The following is a 21870-nucleotide window of genomic DNA, read 5'->3' as shown; positions in this document are numbered from 1 at the left end:
TAAACAACTATATTATTTAAATAATACTAATATAAAAATTATGTATCATTAAAAAAAAATTCGTTTTTATAAAAAAATTACAAAAAAAAAAATTACAAAAAAAAATAAATAATAAACTATTTTTTTATTTATTTTTTTATTTTTTTAAAAAAAATTTTATTAAACAAGATTTCATTCAAAGAAAAGTAGAATAAGGATATTTTTTTTAAAATTTGCAAAAATATTATTACAATGGTATTATTATGGTAATAATAGCACTATAAAAGTATTGAATAGTTTTATTGCTTTTAAAAAGGAAAAAAATAAAAAAAAAATAAAAAAAAGATCTGGGATATATACTATAAATAGTATAATATATATTGTTTTTTAGATTTTATAAGTTACTTGTTTTTGATATACAATAATTTCTTTGATAGTTCTTCGATTGAAATACCTTTAGTTTCGGGTACCAAGAATATTACAAATAGTAAGGTTATTAAACTGATGCCACCAAAGAACCAAAAAGTACCGGCTTGACCTAATGGGGAGTCAACCATATGTAAATACATTATATTAACGATACAATTACCTAACCAATTTAAAAGTTGGGAGATTGCCATTGCTTTACCTCTAATTTTTGAAGGAATGATTTCAGAGGTAATAATGGTTGGTATTGGGCCAAGACCAACCGAAAACATTAACTTGAAGAAAATCATACCAGCTACAGCTACCCAGCCTTTTGCTTTGTTATCGAATACACCAGTAGACGAAGAATTGTTATAGAATGGATAACCTAAAATACCCATACCAACAATCATACCAATTAAACCATAAATTAAGAGGGGTTTTCTTCCAAAACGGTCAATAAGCCATACTGATATCAAAAGCATAATTAGCTGGGGTATTCCAACCAATGCTGAAATGAGTACTGCAGTATTTTTAACAAAGCCTGCATCTTGAAGGATAATGGTACTATAGTAAATAACACAGTTTATACCAACTAGTTGTTGGAGCATGTTCAAACCAAATGCTATAATATAGATTTTGATGTACTGAATTTGGAAGAGCTGTAACCAACTATCATCACTTCCTTTTTGTTCATTGATCGATTGCTTGATTTTAGATACCTGCATATCGATTTGTTGTTCAGAAAGATGTGGTTCAATCTTTTTAATTATAACCTTGGCTTCCTGTGCTTTATTCTTTGATATTAAGTATCTTGGTGTCTCTACAAACCAATAAGAGAGTACCATTTGAATGAGTGATGGTGCTGCTGCAATTGCAAATGTATATCTCCAGCCGTCCGAGTAAACTATTAAACCGTATGCTACTAATGATGATAACATGATACCAAATGTTACTGTACTTTGTCTGAGTAAACCTAATGCACCTCTAAGTGATGTTGGTGATATCTCTCCAATATACAATGGTACGACAGACGATGCTACACCTACACCAAAACCTGTTATTAAACGACCAAATAATAGAGTAACATAGTTTTTTCCAATTGAACAAAGAAATGGACCCAATATATAAAAGAAATTGTTTATTAATAATGACCATTTTCTACCAATTCTATCTACAAAAAATGCACTTGAAAAAGATCCTGCCATAGCTCCAAATAATACTGATGACACCAATATTGATTTTTGATTTAAATCTAAATTTAATAATTTTTGGATTTCTACAATGGTTGGTGAAATAACACCTATTATTATTATTATTATTATTTAAGAGATATTAACTTTAGATTAGTATACTTATAAATTGTTAATTATTGTTATTATTAATAAACTTTATTTTCGATATATACCTGTATTATAACCAAATTGTAATGTGCTTAATACTGAAAAACACACATTTAAAAATAAAAACAATGATAGTTTTGATTCATTGTGGTCACCGCTACTGCTATTGCTGCTGCTTGCTGTTACAATTTCATTTTCATTAATAGTAAGGTATGATGATTCTTTTAATAATGGTGTTTCATCTTCTTCTTCCCCAACAATTTTTTCTTTACCAAACATAATTGATTTTATTTCTATACCTTTATTATTTATCAAATATAAAATTTGTTTATCTAAACTATTTCTATTTTATAAATATTATTAATAAATATATTTTGATAACTTTTTTATATTTTTTATATTTTTTATATTTTTTTTATTAAAAAACCGTTTTAATTATATAATTTATATAATTAATAATATGGTTTTAATATGATTAGGCAGTGTCTTATTATTATGGTGTTGTTGGTGTTAATGTTGGTGGTTGTGGTTATGTATTAATTTTTTAAAAAAAAAAAAAAACAAATTTTATAAAAAAACAAAAATTTAAAAAAAAAAAAGAAAAAAAAGGAAAAGTTATTTTATTTTTATTTTTATTTTTTTTTATGTCATGGAACTGAAAAGAATCAAGATATTTTAAAAAAAATATTACAAAAATTTTACACAAACCTTTGGCATGAAAAAATGTCATTTTTAAAATTATAATTATTAAAATAAATTAAATTAATGCTATTATCAGTCACATTTGGTTTTAATTCTATAAAATTATAATTATTTTTATTATTTTCACAATTCAAACTCTGGCAATCACTATTATTATTATTATTATTACTATTATTATTATGATTTACTTCTTTGATTTTAATAAAAATATTGATTAAACAGTGTTTGAATTCTACAAATGAAAATTTTGTAATTTCTCTATAAAAATTAATTTTATTATTTTTATTATTTATATCATAATTATCTTTATTGTTGATATTGGTTGGTGGTGTTCTATCATTTTGGTCAAAATTATTTTTTCTGAAAGAAAAATCTAAAAAAATATTTTCAATTTCCAAATAAATAATTTCATTTTTAATAAAATATTTAATTATTGAAATTGATATATCTTTTAAATTATTTCCTATTCTAACCTCTACGAATTCATTATTTAATTTATAAAGTTTGATTTTATTATTAATATTATTATCCATTCTAATATTGTTTAAAAAAAATAAATAATAAAAAATATATATTTTTTTTTTCTAAATATAAATATAAATCATATGCAAAAAAAAAAAATAAAAAAAAAAGAATTAAATAAATATAATTCTTAAAGAAAAATACAAAATACAATATTACTGGTATAACACTGTTACTATTAGAAGATTCTTTACTTTCCACCCAGTCTCCTTAAAAAAAACTAATTTTTTTTTTTAGACAGATAACCACAACCCCACCACACATTGCTTTACCCCACATACCAGAATATAATTTTTTCATTGTATCCCAAGTCCACTATTATTTTTTACTAAATAGATAATATATATAAAAAAAAAAAATACAAAAAATTTGTTTTATAAAGATTTATTTTTATTTAATATTTATACATTAGGTTTTTAAAACAATTCTTGTAATAGAAAGATTTTTTTTTTTTTTACATTATAAAAATTAACTATTTTGAATTTAAATTTAAAAGATAGGTTTTTAATTGTAATGGGTTTAAAGTTATAATTGAATTGCTCTTTTCACTTGATATTACATTATTTGCAGACAATGATGTTTCAACTATATTACTGACATTGAAGTTACCAAGAAGTTCTTGAAGAGAAAGGTTGACAGGTTGTGAAAAATCGTTGCTCTGACCAAGTTCATATATATTTATTGCCCTAAATATATTTACAGAACTATCCATCCATTGTTTTGTCATTGTTAATAAATGAAGATTATAAGGTAGTGAAGCTGCAGATAATTATAAAAAAATTAAATTAAAAGTATTAGTAAAATGATATAAAATAAAAAGCAATTATTAATATTTACCTTTTAATGGTTTAAATACCGTATTGTAAAGTGATAACCATTTTTCAATACCAATTTCATTAATTTGAGTAAATACTGGTAATAATGGATTTTCGAATAATAAAGAATGTGGTGTTCTAATTTGTTCAATTCTATTTGGATCTCCAAATAATACCCTTACTTTAATTGTTGGATTTGATGTGTCATTCATTGGTTCATGAACACTCCATTGTGTGTAGTTTGATCTTCTAATTAATAATAATTCAAATAAACCTTCGCCTTGACTACTTCCAGCAACTGTTTGTTTGGTTAATAGTGTTAATTGATTATATTCATCGACAATGTAACCGGTATTGACCACTGGGAAAAAGTTACCGGCAATTTCACTCCATGGAAGTGTATCATTCCATCTTATTTGATATTCTCTTTTCATAACTTCCAAACCATTATTTGTATAGAATTTGTTTGAATTTTGAATTGATGATGTAAATCTAATAGCTATTTCCTTATCCCATCCTGATGCTACAATGTTATCGATTTCAAAGAATTGATTTTCTGAGATTAATGAATTATTTGTCGATGAGTGTCCATTAGTAGTTGTTGAGTTATAAACAAAGAAAGTTTGTGAGCAGTTATTGTTGTAAATTATAGTAACTAATTGAACTATTGGGCCGCTTGTAAGATAAAATTGTGGATTAATTGGTGTTAAACTAATTGGTAGTCCAGTTGGTCTAAATTTGTATGCATCATCACTCATACTTGTATACTCTATAAATTGTTGAGACAATGGGATAGCCATTTGACCTCTTAATAAATCATCATAGCTCTTTAATGTTAACAAGTTGTTGTTATTTGCATCGAAATTGAAATTTAAATTGTACAATAAATTTCCAATGGATACCACTGGTTTGCTTGAGATGCTATCATCATAATCAATTGATTGGGAAAAAGTAGTTTCTGATACTATTGGGGTAAATTTTTCATTTGTTGAAATAAAGCTTAATAAATCTGGATTGGTTATTTGACCATCAATATCTAAAACAACAACAAAATATGTTGATATACCCAATGCTGGAGTTTCAACTTGATAGAATAAATACCATTTACCACCCTTATCTTGTCTTTGAACAACCTGTGATACAATTGGGTTAAAGTTTGAGTCATAAACGGCAACGTTCATATTTGATGGCATTTCAATTGAAATGAACTCACTACGGTCCCATCCTAAACTATTTGTAAAAGATATACCAAATATATCATCAACTTGAGCTCCTGCCATTAAGGATGCATTTGTTGTGTAATCTCTATTAATAGTTTGATTAGCCAATAGATACCCAACAAAATGTGGTACATTATAATTCATCGTTAACGATTCCGCTTCATAGAGCATTTCAAAGTAATTTTCTCTTACATAAGCCTTTGCTGTACCAGTTGTTGCATCGTGATGGGTTAGAATACCACTTACATTTCTATGAAAATCTAAAGCGTAGAAACCAATATTAAAGTCAAAGTCGCTACCAAATCCTATATCATATGCAGAAGCAAGAGCATATAACATTTCACCAACTCTTAGTATTGAGTCTGACTCCCTAACGGTACCCTTTAACAATGGATATGATGTATAGTAGCCACTCCACCAATTAGCACAAGTGTTGAAGTTTTGATAGTCTACTGAAAGACACATTGTATAAACAAAATAGTCAGTTGCTACCAACTCTGGGAATATTTTTGTTGAGTTATCAGTCTCTTTAAACACCTCTTCAAAATATTCATTCAATGTTCCATATTGAAGGTTTACACCAAAGGATGAGTTTGCATTAATATATTCGATTAATTTATCCATATTTGAAAATTCTAAAGTTGCATTTTGGTATCTAAAATCATTGCCTATTTTATAAAATTATTAGTATAGATTAAATGCTTTTATTATAATATAAATACTTACCAAAAGGTAATAGTACATTATTATGACGATAAAGTGCTGCTCTTTGTTGAATGATCTCTACTAAAATACATGCCCTTTCGTTAATATTGGTTTCATTAATAGATGGATTATTATCTGCCCCACCTTCAAAATCAAAACCAGTTGAAAGAGAAATATTTGGGTTTGATGCATTAGGATAAATTAAACTATAAAGTAAATATTATTTATAGAAAGAAATTTATTATAAATAAAATTAGTATTTTAAATAATATGTGCACAGTTTATAATTTAACTTACTATGGTGAGCTATAATGATGGTCTAAAATATGAGTAAATATAGAAAGATCCTGGTTATTGGGTGATGGGAACCAAACAAATTCAAATTCCCTTTCTGTACTCATATAACCTGAACCTGGAATATCTGGGGTTGTATTGAAAACATATTTAATTCTTTCATCAATTCTATTGATAACATGATATTTAAAGCCCATTAAAGAAAATAATGTTGCTGTCAGGGTTGATGGACCAAATGGATCAATTTGCCAACCTATCTCTGGTACTACACCAAACTCTGATAATAAAAACTGATGGCCTAATGTCATTTGGTTAATAACTGCTTCATAATGAATTGTGGCCTCATCATTTTGAGCCCAACCACCACCAATAAAATACAATTGTTTACGATCCACTAAATCTCTAACTTTTGCCTGTATGATTGATGATTGTTCATTCCACCATCTTTCAAAATAAATTCTATAAAATAAACAATATTAATATAATGCTATTAAAAAATATAATATGAACTATTCTTTCTTCCTTACATTTCAGCCCAATTGAATTTTTTTGTTGGATCATTAATAAGAGCATGAACAACACTATCTAAAATTACAGAGACACTAAAATAAAACTATATTATAAATATTTTGTTTAAATAAATTGATTTGAAACTCTAAACACTTACTTTTCTGTATAATACTGATCATAAGTTTCTACCCAGCCTAATTAAAATAAAGACAATTAATAAACTATGTTATTTTAATATAATATCTATTCTAAACAAGTTGTTACTTACCCACATCGCAATGGGAGTGTGGGATAAGGAAAGCATTAATTACTTCATTATCCTTATTTTTTATTTTTGAAGCATTACTGCTTGAGACTATTATTATTAAAAATACAAATAGTATTAATTTGATAAATTTCATTATCATTATTTATATTTTATTACTTATTAATTAAAAAAAAAGAAAAAAAATTTTAAAATTTTAGAAAAATAAATTAAATCAAAAAAAATTTTAAAAAAAATAATTTTGGTGCTAGGGGGTATTAATTTATTATAAATAATAAAAAAAGTAAATTAGTTGTGTTTCCTCTTCACAAAAAAAAAAAAAAAAACCATTGTTTAATCAATCATTTAAATAGTGAGTTATTATTTTAATTTTTATTTTTATTTTTATTTTTTTATTTTTTTATTTTTTTATTTTTTTATTTTTTTATTTTTTTTTTAACCTAAACCTTGTAACTTATTTATAACTTCTGAAATTGATTGTATCCATTCTTCCTGCTCTTTTTTAGTTTCTGCCATTAATAAATAATCTCGCATTATATTTTTACTATTGATACCAGATAAAATTACAATACCAAAAGGTTTACCGCTGTGAGTTTCAACTTTTGAATGACTTAATTTAATGATACCTTTTGGTTTTGAGTCTTTTCTTTTTTTATAATAACTGAGTGAATCGTCCTTTAACTTAAACCATCTTATTGTCCAATTACGACGACCACCTTCACCACCACCCTTCTTCTTCAAATGACCTTCTTTAACAATATCAGATAATGGTATAACCCTAACATTATTAATGATTTCCTCTGAATTACTGGTTGTTTCAAAATTACAGGATGATGATGTAGATGTTGATGATGGTAATGATATGGTTGATGATGCCAATGGTGTTGTTGTAGCTGTGGTAGTAGTGGTGGTTATTTGGTTTGAGCTACCATTAATATTATTGTTTAATGTATTTATATTTGTATTATTACTATTATTATTATTATTATTATTATTTAAATCTGTTGGTTCTTGTTGTTCTTTTTCTTTTTCTTTTTCTTGTTCGTTAATTGGTAATGATGGTGGACCTATTAAACTTGCTGAACTTAATACACTATTTTCTTTTTCTCTATGTGATTGTATAGGTGATGAAGGTTTTGGTGAAGAACTTAATGATGCAGTATTTGCTAATTTATTTTTTTGTAATGATACGGGTTTGGGTATAATGGTTGGAACAGTTGAGGGTGGATCAGGTAATGATGAGACATCTTCTGGTGCCACAATATATTTTGTAATTGGTTTTGCATCTTCTTCATCTTTATAAATATTTATATTTAATTTTGGTTGTTCAACTGGTGTTATAAATGGATCTTTATCTTTGCCATTGATACTATCTGATGATGATTTTATGGTTGATTTATCAGTATCGCTTTCTGAACAAGATTCTGAATCTGATCCAGAATCCAACAATAAATTATTTTGTTTTTCTTCTCTTTCTTTTTCTTTTTCTGGTTCTATTTCTTCTGTTTTATTTACTATTATATCTGTATTATTATTATTATCAATATTATCAATATTATTATTAGAACTATTATCTAATGGATATTCTTCTAAAACAAAAGTTGTAATTGGTTGATTTTGTAAAATTAAATTATCACTTGAAATTTTAGTAGAGGAAGTTTCATCTTCTGGAATCGATAAAGTACTATTTGAATCAATATTTACACTAATACTACTATTATTGGTTGCAGTATCAATAGCTTCTTTATCTAATAATATATGATCACCACTATCAGTTTCGTTATTAATTTTATTATTATAACCAATGCTATTTATTTCATCATTATTATTATCTATAAACTTATTATTTTCTTTTTCTATTTCTATTTTTTCTTCAATTTCTTTGTTACTATTATTATTACTATCATCATTATTATTACTATCATTATTATTATTATTATTAATATCAATATTGATATTTATATTAATTTCATTGTTTGTTGCAGTGGGGATAGTTGGAGCAGCATTAATATTATTATTTACATTATTTTCTATTTTGTTACTATTATTATTGTCTGTATCATAATCCACACTTGTATTTGCCATATCTAATAAAATATTTTTGATTGAAGAATATTTTTGTTCAAATGTATCTAGTTTAGTTTGCAATAATTTTTGACTTTCTAAAACTGAATTTGACGAAGGAGTACTTGGGGACATATTTGAAGGTGAATATGATTTGAGTGGTAAAGAATGAGTAGAGGCACGTTTGGTAAGAGATAATTTTAATTGCATAACTTGGTCTTCAAATTTTGTTATGGTATCTTCCAGTTTTTTATTGTTACTTATTATTTGCTGTGCGGAATTTAATAATGCTGCTGATGATACTAATGTAGGTGTACCATTATTACTGCCATTATTATTTGATGCACCATTTGACAAACTACTATTGTTGCTATTCATTGATGGTGTTGAAACTGCTGCTGTGTTATTTATATCATTACCACCACCACCACTACTACTACTACTACTACTACTATTATTGTTTGTAGTTTTTAAAGGTGATAACTCTTCTAATATCTTTTTTAAATTTTTATTTTCATATTCGATTTGTGTTTTATTTTGTCTTTCAGATTCCAATTGAAGACTGAGTAATTTTATTTTATTTTCTAAATCTGAAATTTTATCAACACCATCTGTATTATCCTTTATTTGGTCTTCACTTTTATTTATAGAAGTATTCGAACCCTTTTGTTCTTGATTTTCTAATTTTTCCATTTTCTCTTTTTATTAATCTATAAAATTATTATTTTTTATTGTTATTGTTATTGAGAATTAAAAATAATAATAATTAATATCGATAATTTATTTTTAAATACACCCCTAAAATAAAAAAAATTTCCTCTTTTTATCCTCCCACATAATCTTATTTCCCATCTGGCAATCTATTTAAAATACTATCTTACCTATTTATTGCTTTTTATATTTGTATTTTTATTTAATTTATTCTGTCACTGAATGTTATATTTTGGCTACTGTTGTTGTTGTTGTTGTTATGATTTTTCTATAATAAATGAAAATATATATTTTTTTTTTTTTCAAAATTAAAACAAATTAAAAAAAAAAAAAAAAAAAAATATTTAATTAACACACACAACAATTAACCCAACACACACATATAATAATTTTTTAATATGCCCAATGTGTAATATGTAATATGAACAGGAAAACAAATTAAATTAAAAATAAATAAAAAAAAAAAAATAAAAAAAAAAAGATGAATGTGATGATAGAAATTTATATACACACAACTATTAAGATTGTCTTTTCTTTTTCCTTTTCTTTTTTTATAATTTATAAAATAAAATAAAACAAAACAAAATAAAATAAAATATGGAATACTATAAAAAAAGATATACTGATTTGAAAAAAATTTTAAAAAAAAAAAAAAAAAAAAAAAAAAAAGATTAATTTTTTTCAGTTTTTAAAAAAATTTTGAAAAAAATAAAAAATAAAATAAAATAAAATAAAATAAAAATAAAAATAAAATAAAAAAGATATTTTAAAAAAAAAGATATATTTATTTATTTATTTTTATTTATTTAACTTTTTCTAATTATTTAATTATTGATTTATAAATTACTGTTTTTTTTATTTAATTATTAAACCTTTACTTTTCTTTTTTTCTAATTTACCAAAATGCTTTGTTTAAAATATTTTTTTTCTTTTTAAGATTTAAGATATGTATTTAAAACCCCGCAACACAATTTTAAATTACACCATATTTTATCATTTGGAGAAAATCAAAATATTATTTGGTTACAAATTAAATCTATTACTACACACAAATCTTTTATGGATTATCATAAAATATATATATATATTATTTTTTTTTTAAAAAAACAATGATTAAATAAAAATATTTAAAGGGTACATAATAGGATTGTTTTTGTTTATATTTTGAAAAAAAAAAAAAAAAAAAGGTGGTTCTATTTTTTATTTATTTATTTATTTATTTATTAATTTATTTATTTATTTATATGTACAATTTTATTGGAAAAAAATGATATTTTTTTTTTTCTTTTAAAAATCTGAAACTCTACCAGCTCTTTCCCAGTCATTATAACGAGTTGGTTCTGGACCTCTTGGGCCACCAACTTCACCAGTCTTTGGGTTAACGTATGGGGCAACATCAAATTCTTCAACTTCAGCTTCTATTTCTTCTAATATTTTTTGGTTCTCTTTTGAAATTTCAATTTTTTTATCACTATTTTTTGAAAATGGTGAATTGTTATTATTTGATGTTGAATATGAACATTTGGTTGAAATTTTATTTGAATTTAAAAATAAAACTCTAATATTATTAAATTTAATTAATTGGTTCATTGTGGTATATATTTGTGTATATAATATAGATTAATAATGAAAATGCATTAAAAACCAAAAAAAAAAAATAAAAAATTATAAAAAAAAAAAAAAAATAACAATTACGAATTTATTTTTTTTTATTTTTTTATTTTTTTTTAATTTAATTTTAATTTCATTATTTTATTTCTAATAAAAAGCAGCCATTTATACTATTTAAACTTTATATAATCCAATGGATGGAATTACAATTAAATAATAATAATAATAATAATAATATTTTAAGTGAACACACATTAAAAAATGAAATTGATAATTTATCAAAACATTTAGAAAATTTAAAAGATTCAAATGAATCGATGGAAACCAAAAACAAAGAAACTTTAAAATCTTTAAAAGATACAACTTCATTGGTATGTAGGTCAATAAAAATCAAATATATATATATACTATAAACAAACAAAAATTTTAATCAATATTAATAAACAAATTTTAATTATTGATTTTTAGAGAATAAGAATTCTTCAGTCACAAGAAAGACTATTAAAAGACCAGATTCAACAACTATTAGACAACCCAATAAATACATCTAAAGGTATTTAAATTTTTAATTTATAGATATAATATAGCATAATAAATAGTACTTTGTATTAATTTTCTCCTTTTTAGAATTAAAATTTAACGAAATTGAATATCAAACAGAATTGGAGCTAGTTAATTTAATAGATCAGTTGGGATACTATGAAAGTAGTTTGAAAGAACAATCCGAAAAAATAGATAAAGAGTTGGCTAATGAAAAGAGGTTATTGGAAGAAACGAAAATTATTGGAAAAAATTTAATAGAAAACGATAAAGCCCTACAACGATCAAAAGAAATCATTTCAAAACAACTTATCTATTTAGTTAAAAAGGAGGATTTTCAAACACAAGTATTATTAAACTTTATAAAAAACTATTCTTCAGATTTATTTTTAAATAAAGACACCCAACAAAATAATGATGATTTGAAAAGAAAAAATATAACAACAGCAACAGCAACAGCAACAACTACAACTACAACAAGAACAAGAACAACTTCACCAACCAATACCACCACTAATAATAAATTAAAAATGGAAGAAAATTTAGTTTATATACTCCAACAACTTATGAATGTTTTTATTGACAACAACCAAAGATACACCTCAATAAAAGATCCAATACTAACACCACAAGGTTCAAATAGCTCAATTCATTCCATATCTGAAGAAATAGAATTACTATATAGAGCAGGTATAATTGAAAAAGATCCTACTGAACCAAATTTAATTAGAATAGTACCGATATTATAAAACAAAAACAATAAATATACTTATCCCATTTAAAGTTTTCTAAAACTTTAAAATTTATTATTATTTTATATTTACTTCAATTAATTGTATTTTTGTGTGTTTTAAATTTTTTAGATATTTTTTGACACCAAAATATATTTATAAGTCAGATAAGGTGTCACCCACTGCCCCACACTATAAAACTAAACTCCAAACACTGGGATAGATTTGAACATATTAATATTTATTAAATTCTGAAATACTTAATTTATTAAATATTAATAATAATTATAGAATATGTCCATTTTTTTTTTTTTTTTTTTTTTTTTTGCAATTATTTATTTCTTTATTTCTTTTTCTCTGTACTGTGATTGTGGGATTTAACAACAAAAATAAGTATATTCTATACCGAAAAAATAAATTAAAAAAAAAGAATTATTTTCAAACATATACATAAAATAAAAAAAAAACTTTATATTATTTTATTATTATGTCAGCTTTAACAATCATTAAGTCCATAATAGGGTGGGTTTATTTTGCATGCTGGTCTTTAAGTTTTTACCCCCAGGTATATTTAAACTTTAAAAAGAAAAAGTATGTAATATTTTGGTTGTTTAGGTATTATGAATATTTAATAGTTTATTAATTTATTATTATTGTTGTTGTTATAATTATTAATCATACCTAAAAGCACAAAAGGGTTATCACATGACTTTTTATTCTTCAATTTCACTGGGTTCTTTTTCTATTCGGTATTTAATTCTGTTTTATATTGGGATAAAGCGGTTCAACAAGAGTATATTGAAAAATATGCGCCACCAATTCCAGTGCATCCAAGTGATGTGGCATTTGCAATTCACGCCTTTGGGATGAACTTATTTATTATACTTCAATGTATAATATTCTATAAAAACAGTGGTAATCAAAAAATATCCAGGGTAGGTGGAGGGTTGTGTATTTTACTGTGGATTGCTGCAACTGTGGTTACTATTTTGGGATTTGCTAAAGTAGTATCGTGGTTATGGGTTATTTATTTCTACAGCTATGTAAAATTATTTATTACCTTTGTTAAATATGTACCACAAGCATATGTAAATTACAAGAATAAGTGTACTGGTGGTTGGAGTATTGGAAGTGTTTTATTTGATTTCGCTGGTGGCGTTCTTAGTCTTGTAGAAATGTTTTTGGATGTAGCAGATACCTCTAATTGGAAAGTTTTTACTGGTGATCCTGTTAAAATAGGTTTATCATTGCTAAGTATAGCCTTTGATATATTGTTTATGATACAACACTATATACTTTACCGTCATAATAATAATACTACTACTAATAAAAATAAAGATAATTTAGAAAATGTTATAAATGAAATAAAAGATAAAAATAACAATAATAATAAAGAACAACAAAATATAAATATTGAAACACCTGGTATTAATATAGATATTGAAAAATAATAAACAATATAAAATAATCAGATGCAAAATGATTATTTGAATAAAATTTAATTAATTTTTTAAAAAGTCTTTATTATTATTATTATTTATTCAATTAGTATTATTGTTGTGCTGTTTATATTATTATGATAAAATTTGATGTTTTTGAAAATTATAATAATTTAATTTTCTACATGTATGATGCTTTATGTATACATATGAAATATAAAATAATATTATATTAATTATAAATTAGAAAGAATTAAATTAAAAATTATTATAATAAATTTTTTTTTTTTTTATTAAATATTTTTTTTTTTTTTTTTTTAATTTTTTTTTTTGTTTTTTTTTTTTTTAAATTTTTTTATAAATTAGAATTGCATACGATTGTTTATTAATCGATTTTTAAACAAAAAAAATAAATAATTGATAAATAATAAATAATATATGTGTATTTTATAAATCAATAATAATAATAATAATAATAATAAAAATAATAATTAATAAAAAAAGTAATTTAAAAAAGTACCATCCATATAAACCACACACACACATACATATATATTTATTATGTCAGCATTATCAATTATAGCGTCCATAATAGGTTGGATATATTTTGCATGTTGGTCCCTAAGTTTTTATCCCCAAGTTTATTTAAATTTTAAAAAGAAAAAGTATGTAGTGTGTTATATTATAGGTTAGTGTGGATTATCATTTTCAGATTTTTTTTTTTTTTTAAAAAAATTTTAAATTTGCAAACAATTTACCATTTTTAAATATATTAAATGAAATAATTTTTTAGTGTTTTAGGGCTCAGCTTTGACTTTTTACTATTCAATATAACAGGATATATGTGTTATTCAGTTTTTAACTCAGTTTTATATTGGGATAAACTTGTTCAAAATGAATATTTAGAGAAATATGCTCCACCACTCCCAGTATATGCAAGTGATGTAGCATTCGCCATTCATGGTTTTATATTGACACTCATCACAATTGTCCAATGCTTTGTCTACGAAAGAGGTAACCAAAAGAATTCAAAGATTGGTGTTGGCATTGGTATCTGTATTTGGATATCAATGATAGTAGTTACCATTTTAGGATTTGCCAAGGTTGTATCATGGTTATGGGTTATTTATTTCTACAGCTATGTAAAATTATTTATTACCTTTATTAAATATGTACCACAGGCTTATATCAATTATAAGAATAAAAGTACAAGCGGTTGGAGTATAGGTAATGTTTTATTAGATTTTAGCGGTGGTGTTCTTAGTCTTTTACAAATGTTTTTAGATGTAGCAGAGTCTTCCAATTGGAAAATCTTCACTGGTGATCCTGTTAAACTAGGGTTATCATTATTCAGTATAGCCTTCGATATATTATTTATGATCCAACATTATATATTATACCGTCACCCATCATTAAGAGGTTATAAAAATCTTAATCCAGATGGTGAAAATCCAGAAATAAATAGTAATAATAATAACTATACTTATAATAACAATAAAGATAATAACAATGATAATAATAATAATGATACAACATATGAAAATTAATATAAAAAATTGTAAATTTTAAAAAAAAATAAAAACAAAACCAAAAAAAAAGAGAAACAACCATATCTATTATATTTTATTTTAAGACTATTTATTATAATTTTAATAATGTCACTTACATCCCCATTGGATTCAATCAATTGGGTTAATTATAAAAAAAATCATCAACTCTATATAAAATTAATATGGAAAAAGACTTATAAAAATTAGAGTAATAGGGAAATGGAAATTTTTCAATGTAAAAAAAAAAAAAAATCTCACATTAAATTTTTGCTATTGGGATTATTTGCACATCAAATGGCTGCCATCAGGATCTTTGTATGTATTTTTTATAATTGAACTAATGTCGAGGTAGTTTGATTTTGTTGAATATAAAATAATCCTTTCTAAAATTGAGATAACGAAATCCTGTTTTCCTTTTTTAGTCCATAGTTTAAATGATCGTTGAATGAGTTTATATTAAATGGAGTGAGTTTATTTTGTTCAAAATAATACATTTCTGGAGTCATTAATGCTCTTTCTAAATTCTTTAAAATTCTATACTTTTGGTGATTTTTTTTTGAAACCTTTGGGATGACACATTTCTTTGAAGCTTTTTTCAATAAGCTTTCAAAATGATGGATAACCAGAGGGTTGACATATGGCCAATTTAGATTATTATCGCTGAAAAATAATTTCTAAAATCTTCTAATTTTTGGTTATTAGGGTGAAAAAAGTTATTTAAAACTTCTGTTTTTGTAATTGTTTCAATAGTTAGGGGAGAATGTTCACCAAAAAATATCTAAGCATATGATCAATTAAAAAAAGATTATTTGTAGAAATAACATCCCTTTGAAAAGTCAATAGTTCCCAATAATTTATTAAAAAAATTAAGACCTTTTTTAAAAAAAAATTAATATTAATATTAAAACATTTTTTAAAAAAAAAATTAAAAAAATATTTAAATTAAAAAAAAAAAAAATTTTAAATTTGTATGTAAAATTTTTGCGTTTGGCAATTGCCAATTTCATTTTATATGTAAAAAAAGACACATTAATTTTTATATGTAAAAAAAAAAATCCCAACTCTATATTATTAGGGTAAATAATATATGTAGATAGTCATGGCAACTTTGGTCAAATAAATGTACTATTAATCAATATTAGAAAAAAACAAACTATATACTCAAAAAAAAAGAAATAAATAAATATTTGGTGTAGTTTTAAAATAAAATTTTTTATTAAGAAGTTTAAAATAAAAGAAAAGTAGAAAAGATATTACAAGGTGATTTTAAAAATAAATAAAAGCTATAATAATAATTAAAAAAAAAAGTGTACTCTATTAATATTTGTTGTTTTATGTTTTTTTTTTTATAATTACATTTGTTATATAAATATAAAAAAACAACTTTAATTATTCAATAAAAAAAAAGACTTTAGAATATATAGTTTTATGGTTTGTATAAAGACTATATTACATATTTAGTTTAATAATGATTAAAGAATATCTATATGAATATTAATTAACATTATTAAACTATTTTCTTTTTATTTACATATACAAAAAATTATTATTTAATTTTTATGTATTTTCTTTTTTTTTTTTATATATTACAGAATGAATCATCATTTACTCTATTTGGATTTTAAGAGATAAACTATCATTTAATTTTTGAATAATTATATTAAGAGTATTATTATTATATGAAGCTTTAATTGACTGAATATCTAAATTCTTGTTACTAATGTCAATTGTTTTTTTATATTTCTTGATTGTAATTGATTCATCTTGGTTATCGTTGGTATTGTTGTTTGGTTCTTCTCTATAGGCTGAAATGACTAAACGACCATTTTTAACTTCAATATTAACTTCATCTTTATTAAAATTAGGTAACAAAGCGGTAATTTGATATTTATTGGTATCTTCTTGGATTTTGAGGTTTGGATTTAATGTGTATTTATTTGATTCTAATAATTTATTTATAATTTCGTTGCTTTTTTGTTGTTGGTTATATTGAATCTCTTTTTCATTGATTTTATCAATGATATCATTATTTAAAAAGTTAATTAAATTTGGTAAATATAAACAGGACATTTTATTATTATTTGATTTTTATTATTATTATATATATATAGAATTTGATTTATTTAATTATTAAAATATAATTTATTTAATATTTATTTGATTATATTAAATTTTTAATTTTTTGAAAATAATGAAAATTAATTCGGCTATTTATATTATTTTTTTAAATTAAAAAAAAAAAAAATTAAAATTAGAATTAAATAAAATATTAAATAAAAATTAAATAAAATTTTTTTAATATATTTTTGATCAAAATTCGTGGTAATTCTCTATGAAAATTACGTAAATGGGTTTCTGATGTCGAAATTGATTGCGCAATCATCAACATCAAAAAAAAATATTTTTTTTTTATTTTATTTTTATTTTTCGGTTTTCGGTTTTTTTTCTCTTTTTTATTATTTTTTTTATTTTACACTTTGAAATAGTGATTGAATTATCTATTTGTTATTATACATATTTATTGATTTGATTTGATTTTTTTTAAAATGCATTTAGCAAATGATTTGCAAACTTTCAATAATATAGCTCTATTGTTAATAAAATAAATAAAATTAATAAAAAAAAAAAATTAGTAATAATAATAAATTTGATATATTTACAACTTCACCAAATTTATGATCGATCATAAAATAAAACAACAAAGATTGTTTTATTTGTATGACTATAATGATAACGCTTGTATTACTATTTTTGGAAAAATCTGTTGTTTTTGAATCAAATATACCATTATCAATTATGGTTGTTGTTATCCATTATTTCCATTTTAAATATTTTACTATTACATCTTTTTCTTCAAGTTTATTGAAAATCCTTTTGCACCTAAAATATTACCAACAATAGCTAATATTTATAAAATTTTAAAATCAAGATTTAATATATTATCTTGGATATATTTTCCCCAATCTGTCATTTTTTTAAAAAATGTGTGTTGTGAATGTGTGTGTTAAAATTTAATTTAATTTTTAATTTTAAAAAATTTTAAAAAAAAAAAGATATTTATATATGATTAAATAAAATTAATTAATCACTTTTTATATTAATATAATTATACATACTTGAATTAGTGAATTAAATAAAAAATTTACTAAAAAAATCCATTTTATCAATTTTATTAAATAAACTATTAAAAAAAAGTAAAATGTACATTTTAAACACATAAACATATTGAATAATTTTTGAACAATGTTATATTTCAAGCGAAATTTTTAAAACGAGTCTTACCATTTTGGTTTAAATTATCATAATATTACATAGCCATTAATTATTTATTTTTATTTTTTTTTTTATTTTTTTTTTTTTATTAATTTTTATTTTTTTGATTAAAATTTTTATTTTTTTTTTAATTTTTTTAAATTGTTTTTTTTTTTTTCAAAACTTAATTAGTTTTTTTTCTATATATATTTTTTTTTTTTAATTGCTTTCTTTTAATATTATTATTTATTTTATTTTGTTATTACTCTAAATATTTAATTTTTTTTTAAAAAAAAAAAAGTTTTATAGATTTTAAAACATTCATCAAACATTATGGCAAAAGGAAATAAAAAAGCAAGCTCTGCTAAAAAACCAGTTCATGGTTTTACAATTCAAGAACCAGAAGAATTTAAAGATAATACCAGAGCATTAAAAGCCGAAGCTGAAAATAAGAGACAAGAGGGTTTCAGAAAAATTAAAGAAGAAAAGTTACAAAAGGAACTTCAAGAAAAGAAAGAAAAGGAAGAAGCTGAACAAAAGAAGAAACAAGCCGAAATCGATGCCAAAAAGAAAGAAGAGGAAGCAGAGCAAGAAAAGATTAGATTACAAAAGGAAAAGGAAGAAAGACAAGAAAAAGAAAGATTGGAAAAAGAAGAAAAAGACAGACTAGAAAAGGAAAAGAAACAACAACCAGTTGCCAATGAACCAAAATCAGTCGAACCAGAACCAGTTGCCTCTGCCATTGCCGTTGATTCTGTTTCCGCTACTTCGATTGAACAATCATCACCATCAATTAACTCTAAAAAACCAAAAAAAAATCAAAATAAAAGAAAGCACAGCACTCAATTATCATCATTTGAAATTAATCAACCACAAGATTTCACTGACGATTCATTCAAAATCGATAATGAAGATGTTATTAGATTAAGATCAAAACTAATCAAGGTTAATAATGCTAATAATAAACCAAAGAAAAATAAAAAATCAAACAGCAAACCAAATTCACCAGCCATTACTTCATCAAATAGTACTTTTGTTCCATCAACTACCACCACCACTACTACAACTACCAATACTTCCCCATCAACCATTACCGAAGAGCCACCAAAATTTGTTGAGGAACCAAAACAAGCTGAAGAAATTAAAAAGATTGGTATTAAATCATCAGAAAAGAAAGTTGAACAAAAAGCTTCACCAATTCAAAAACAAAAGCAACAACAAAGACAACAACAAAAATCAACCGAGGCTAAGCAACAACAACCAAAGAAATCACCAAAACCTTCACCAGTTCAAAAGAGTGTTGGTTTCAAAATTGTTGAACCAAACTTTGGTGGTGAACCATCCAAACAAACTACCACCGCTCCAGTAACTACAGAGACCAACAATGCTTCAGATGCTACTACCGCCACTGCTTCCGCCACTCCAGTCGCTGTCTCAAACGGTAAATCAAATAAAAAGAAATCAAATAAAAAGAAACAACAAAACAAAGGTGATGATATTGATGTTTTATTAAAGAAAATTAATGGACCAACTATGAAAAAAACAAAGCCAGTTGCAGGCGAGCAAACACAAGATTTAGAAGCAAAGAAAAAAGAAACTGCAGAGCAAGCTGAAAAGAAAAAGTTAGCTGAAGAGGAAAAGAAAAAAAAACAAGAAGCCGCTGCTGCCGCTAAAAAGAAATCTGATGAAGAGGCTGCTGCCAAAAAGAAGGCTGATGAAGAAGCTGCTGCTAAAAAGAAATCTGAAGAGGCTGCTGCCAAAAAGAAGGCTGATGAAGAAGCTGCTGCTGCCAAAAAGAAATCTGACGAAGAAGCTGCTAAAAAGAAAGCTGATGAGGCTGCTGCCAAAAAGAAAGCTGATGAGGAAACTGCTGCCAAAAAGAAAGCTGATGAAGAGGCAGAAAATAAAAAGAAGGAGGAAATTGCTGCTGCTCTTGCTAAAAAGAAAGCCGACGAAGAAGCTACCAACAAAAAGAAGGCCGATGAAGAAGCTGCCAATAAAAAGAAGGCTGATGAAGAAGCTGCTGCTAAAAAGAAACAACAAGAGGATGAAGAAAAGGAAAGATTAGCAAAACAAGAAAAGGAACGTGTTGAAAAAGCAGAACAAGAACGTGTTGAAAAGGAAAAAGCAGAACAAGAACGTGTTGAAAAAGAAAAAGCAGAGCAAGAGCGTATCGAAAAAGAAAAAGCAGAGCAAGAACGTGTTGAAAAGGAAAAAGCAGAACAAGAACGTGTTGAAAAGGAAAAGGCAGAACAAGAACGTGTTGAAAAGGAAAAAGCAGAACAAGAGCGTATCGAAAAAGAAAAGGCAGAACAAGAACGTGTTGAAAAAGAGAAAGAAGAACAACAAAAGAAAGAAGAGGAAGCTAAAAAGAAAGCTGATGAAGCCGATATTACATCTCATCAAAATTTAACTCATGTAAGTAAATAATAAATTTTATTTATTGTTTAAATGTAAATATTAATTTTTAAATTTTTATAGTTAACTCTTTCAAGACCATCAAAGAAACCAAGTAAAAGAACCGAATCAAGTGAAACAAAAGAAGATGTTAATGAAGAAGAACCAACCAAAGAAGAACCAACCAAAGAAGAACCAACCAAAGAAGAACCAGCCAAAGAAGAGCCAGCCAAAGAAGAACCAACAAAAGAAGAAACAACCAAAGAAGAACCAACCATTCAAACACCAGTAAAGGAAGAAAGAAAACCAATTGGTGGTGTTAATATTTTTGGCGAAGCAAAGGTTAATTTAGGTGAAGTTGTACTCAAGAAGACTCAATCAGAGCAATCATTGCCAGTCAAGGCTGAAGAGCCAAAGACTTTTGATTTTAGATCAGTATTGAAGTCAAAATCATCAGAAAGATTAGTTAATAATGAAGGTGCCTCATCACCAGCCGTATCAACACCTGTCAAAGCCACTCCAACCAAAACTCCAGTCGTTATTAAAACTTCATCAGTTCCATCAAATATTAATCAAGTTGTTTCACCAACTGCTACTACCTCAATTCCAACAGATGTCCAAACTTATCCATACGAAGACTTAAAGAATCATAAACAATTAAATCTTCCAGTTGATATAACCAAATTAGAAATTTATTTATCTGACGAAGAATTCTTAAAAGTAATTGGTGTTTCAAAACAAGAGTTTATTAAATTACCAGGTTGGAAACAAAAATCTAAAAAGCAAGAAGCCAAGTTATTCTAAATGATTAAACG

The 21870-nt window shown here is 24.3% G+C and overlaps 9 protein-coding genes across 9 annotated transcripts; 4 read left to right on the top strand and 5 right to left on the bottom strand.

Annotated features, from left to right (window-relative positions):
- Positions 1-16: 16 nt before the first annotated feature.
- DICPUDRAFT_153234 (uncharacterized protein) lies at positions 17-2962 on the bottom strand (the record flags this gene model as incomplete). The annotated part of the gene is made up of 4 exons (XM_003288872.1): positions 17-26; positions 400-1687; positions 1793-2070; positions 2436-2962. 4 exons carry the CDS (start codon positions 2960-2962, stop codon positions 17-19), a joined length of 2103 nt encoding a protein of 700 aa, XP_003288920.1.
- A 461-nt stretch (positions 2963-3423) lies between these two features.
- Positions 3424-6896, bottom strand: DICPUDRAFT_34840 (uncharacterized protein; the record flags this gene model as incomplete). Its single annotated transcript, XM_003288871.1, has 7 exons — positions 3424-3710; positions 3789-5654; positions 5713-5897; positions 5989-6444; positions 6513-6587; positions 6653-6689; positions 6764-6896. 7 exons carry the CDS (start codon positions 6894-6896, stop codon positions 3424-3426), a joined length of 3039 nt encoding a protein of 1012 aa, XP_003288919.1.
- A 211-nt stretch (positions 6897-7107) lies between these two features.
- Positions 7108-9517, bottom strand: DICPUDRAFT_94775 (uncharacterized protein; the record flags this gene model as incomplete). The annotated part of the gene is made up of 2 exons (XM_003288870.1): positions 7108-7797; positions 7855-9517. 2 exons carry the CDS (start codon positions 9515-9517, stop codon positions 7196-7198), a joined length of 2265 nt encoding a protein of 754 aa, XP_003288918.1. The 3' UTR covers positions 7108-7195.
- A 1305-nt stretch (positions 9518-10822) lies between these two features.
- On the bottom strand, positions 10823-11125 carry DICPUDRAFT_153230 (uncharacterized protein; the record flags this gene model as incomplete). The annotated part of the gene is made up of 1 exon (XM_003288869.1): positions 10823-11125. The coding sequence occupies one exon, from the start codon at positions 11123-11125 to the stop codon at positions 10823-10825; it is 303 nt and encodes a 100-aa protein (XP_003288917.1).
- A 218-nt stretch (positions 11126-11343) lies between these two features.
- DICPUDRAFT_153229 (uncharacterized protein) lies at positions 11344-12435 on the top strand (the record flags this gene model as incomplete). Its single annotated transcript, XM_003288890.1, has 3 exons — positions 11344-11517; positions 11615-11699; positions 11774-12435. The coding sequence occupies 3 exons, from the start codon at positions 11344-11346 to the stop codon at positions 12433-12435; spliced, it is 921 nt and encodes a 306-aa protein (XP_003288938.1).
- Positions 12436-12904: 469 nt separating this feature from the next.
- Positions 12905-13868, top strand: DICPUDRAFT_79701 (uncharacterized protein; the record flags this gene model as incomplete). Its single annotated transcript, XM_003288889.1, has 2 exons — positions 12905-13008; positions 13106-13868. 2 exons carry the CDS (start codon positions 12905-12907, stop codon positions 13866-13868), a joined length of 867 nt encoding a protein of 288 aa, XP_003288937.1.
- A 549-nt stretch (positions 13869-14417) lies between these two features.
- Positions 14418-15403, top strand: DICPUDRAFT_34820 (uncharacterized protein; the record flags this gene model as incomplete). Its single annotated transcript, XM_003288888.1, has 2 exons — positions 14418-14521; positions 14650-15403. 2 exons carry the CDS (start codon positions 14418-14420, stop codon positions 15401-15403), a joined length of 858 nt encoding a protein of 285 aa, XP_003288936.1.
- Positions 15404-16272: 869 nt separating this feature from the next.
- DICPUDRAFT_153226 (uncharacterized protein) lies at positions 16273-17476 on the bottom strand (the record flags this gene model as incomplete). Its single annotated transcript, XM_003288868.1, has 2 exons — positions 16273-16279; positions 17016-17476. The coding sequence occupies 2 exons, from the start codon at positions 17474-17476 to the stop codon at positions 16273-16275; spliced, it is 468 nt and encodes a 155-aa protein (XP_003288916.1).
- A 1515-nt stretch (positions 17477-18991) lies between these two features.
- DICPUDRAFT_79698 (uncharacterized protein) lies at positions 18992-21859 on the top strand (the record flags this gene model as incomplete). The annotated part of the gene is made up of 2 exons (XM_003288887.1): positions 18992-20280; positions 21154-21859. 2 exons carry the CDS (start codon positions 18992-18994, stop codon positions 21857-21859), a joined length of 1995 nt encoding a protein of 664 aa, XP_003288935.1.
- Positions 21860-21870: the final 11 nt, after the last annotated feature.

The sequence above is a fragment of the Dictyostelium purpureum genome (assembly GCF_000190715.1).
Source record: "Dictyostelium purpureum unplaced genomic scaffold DICPUscaffold_153, whole genome shotgun sequence".
In the NCBI taxonomy this organism is placed as follows: Eukaryota; Evosea; class Eumycetozoa; order Dictyosteliales; family Dictyosteliaceae; genus Dictyostelium; species Dictyostelium purpureum.
Note: the sequence above shows the minus strand (reverse complement) of the source record. Positions and strands in the feature narration are given on the sequence as shown.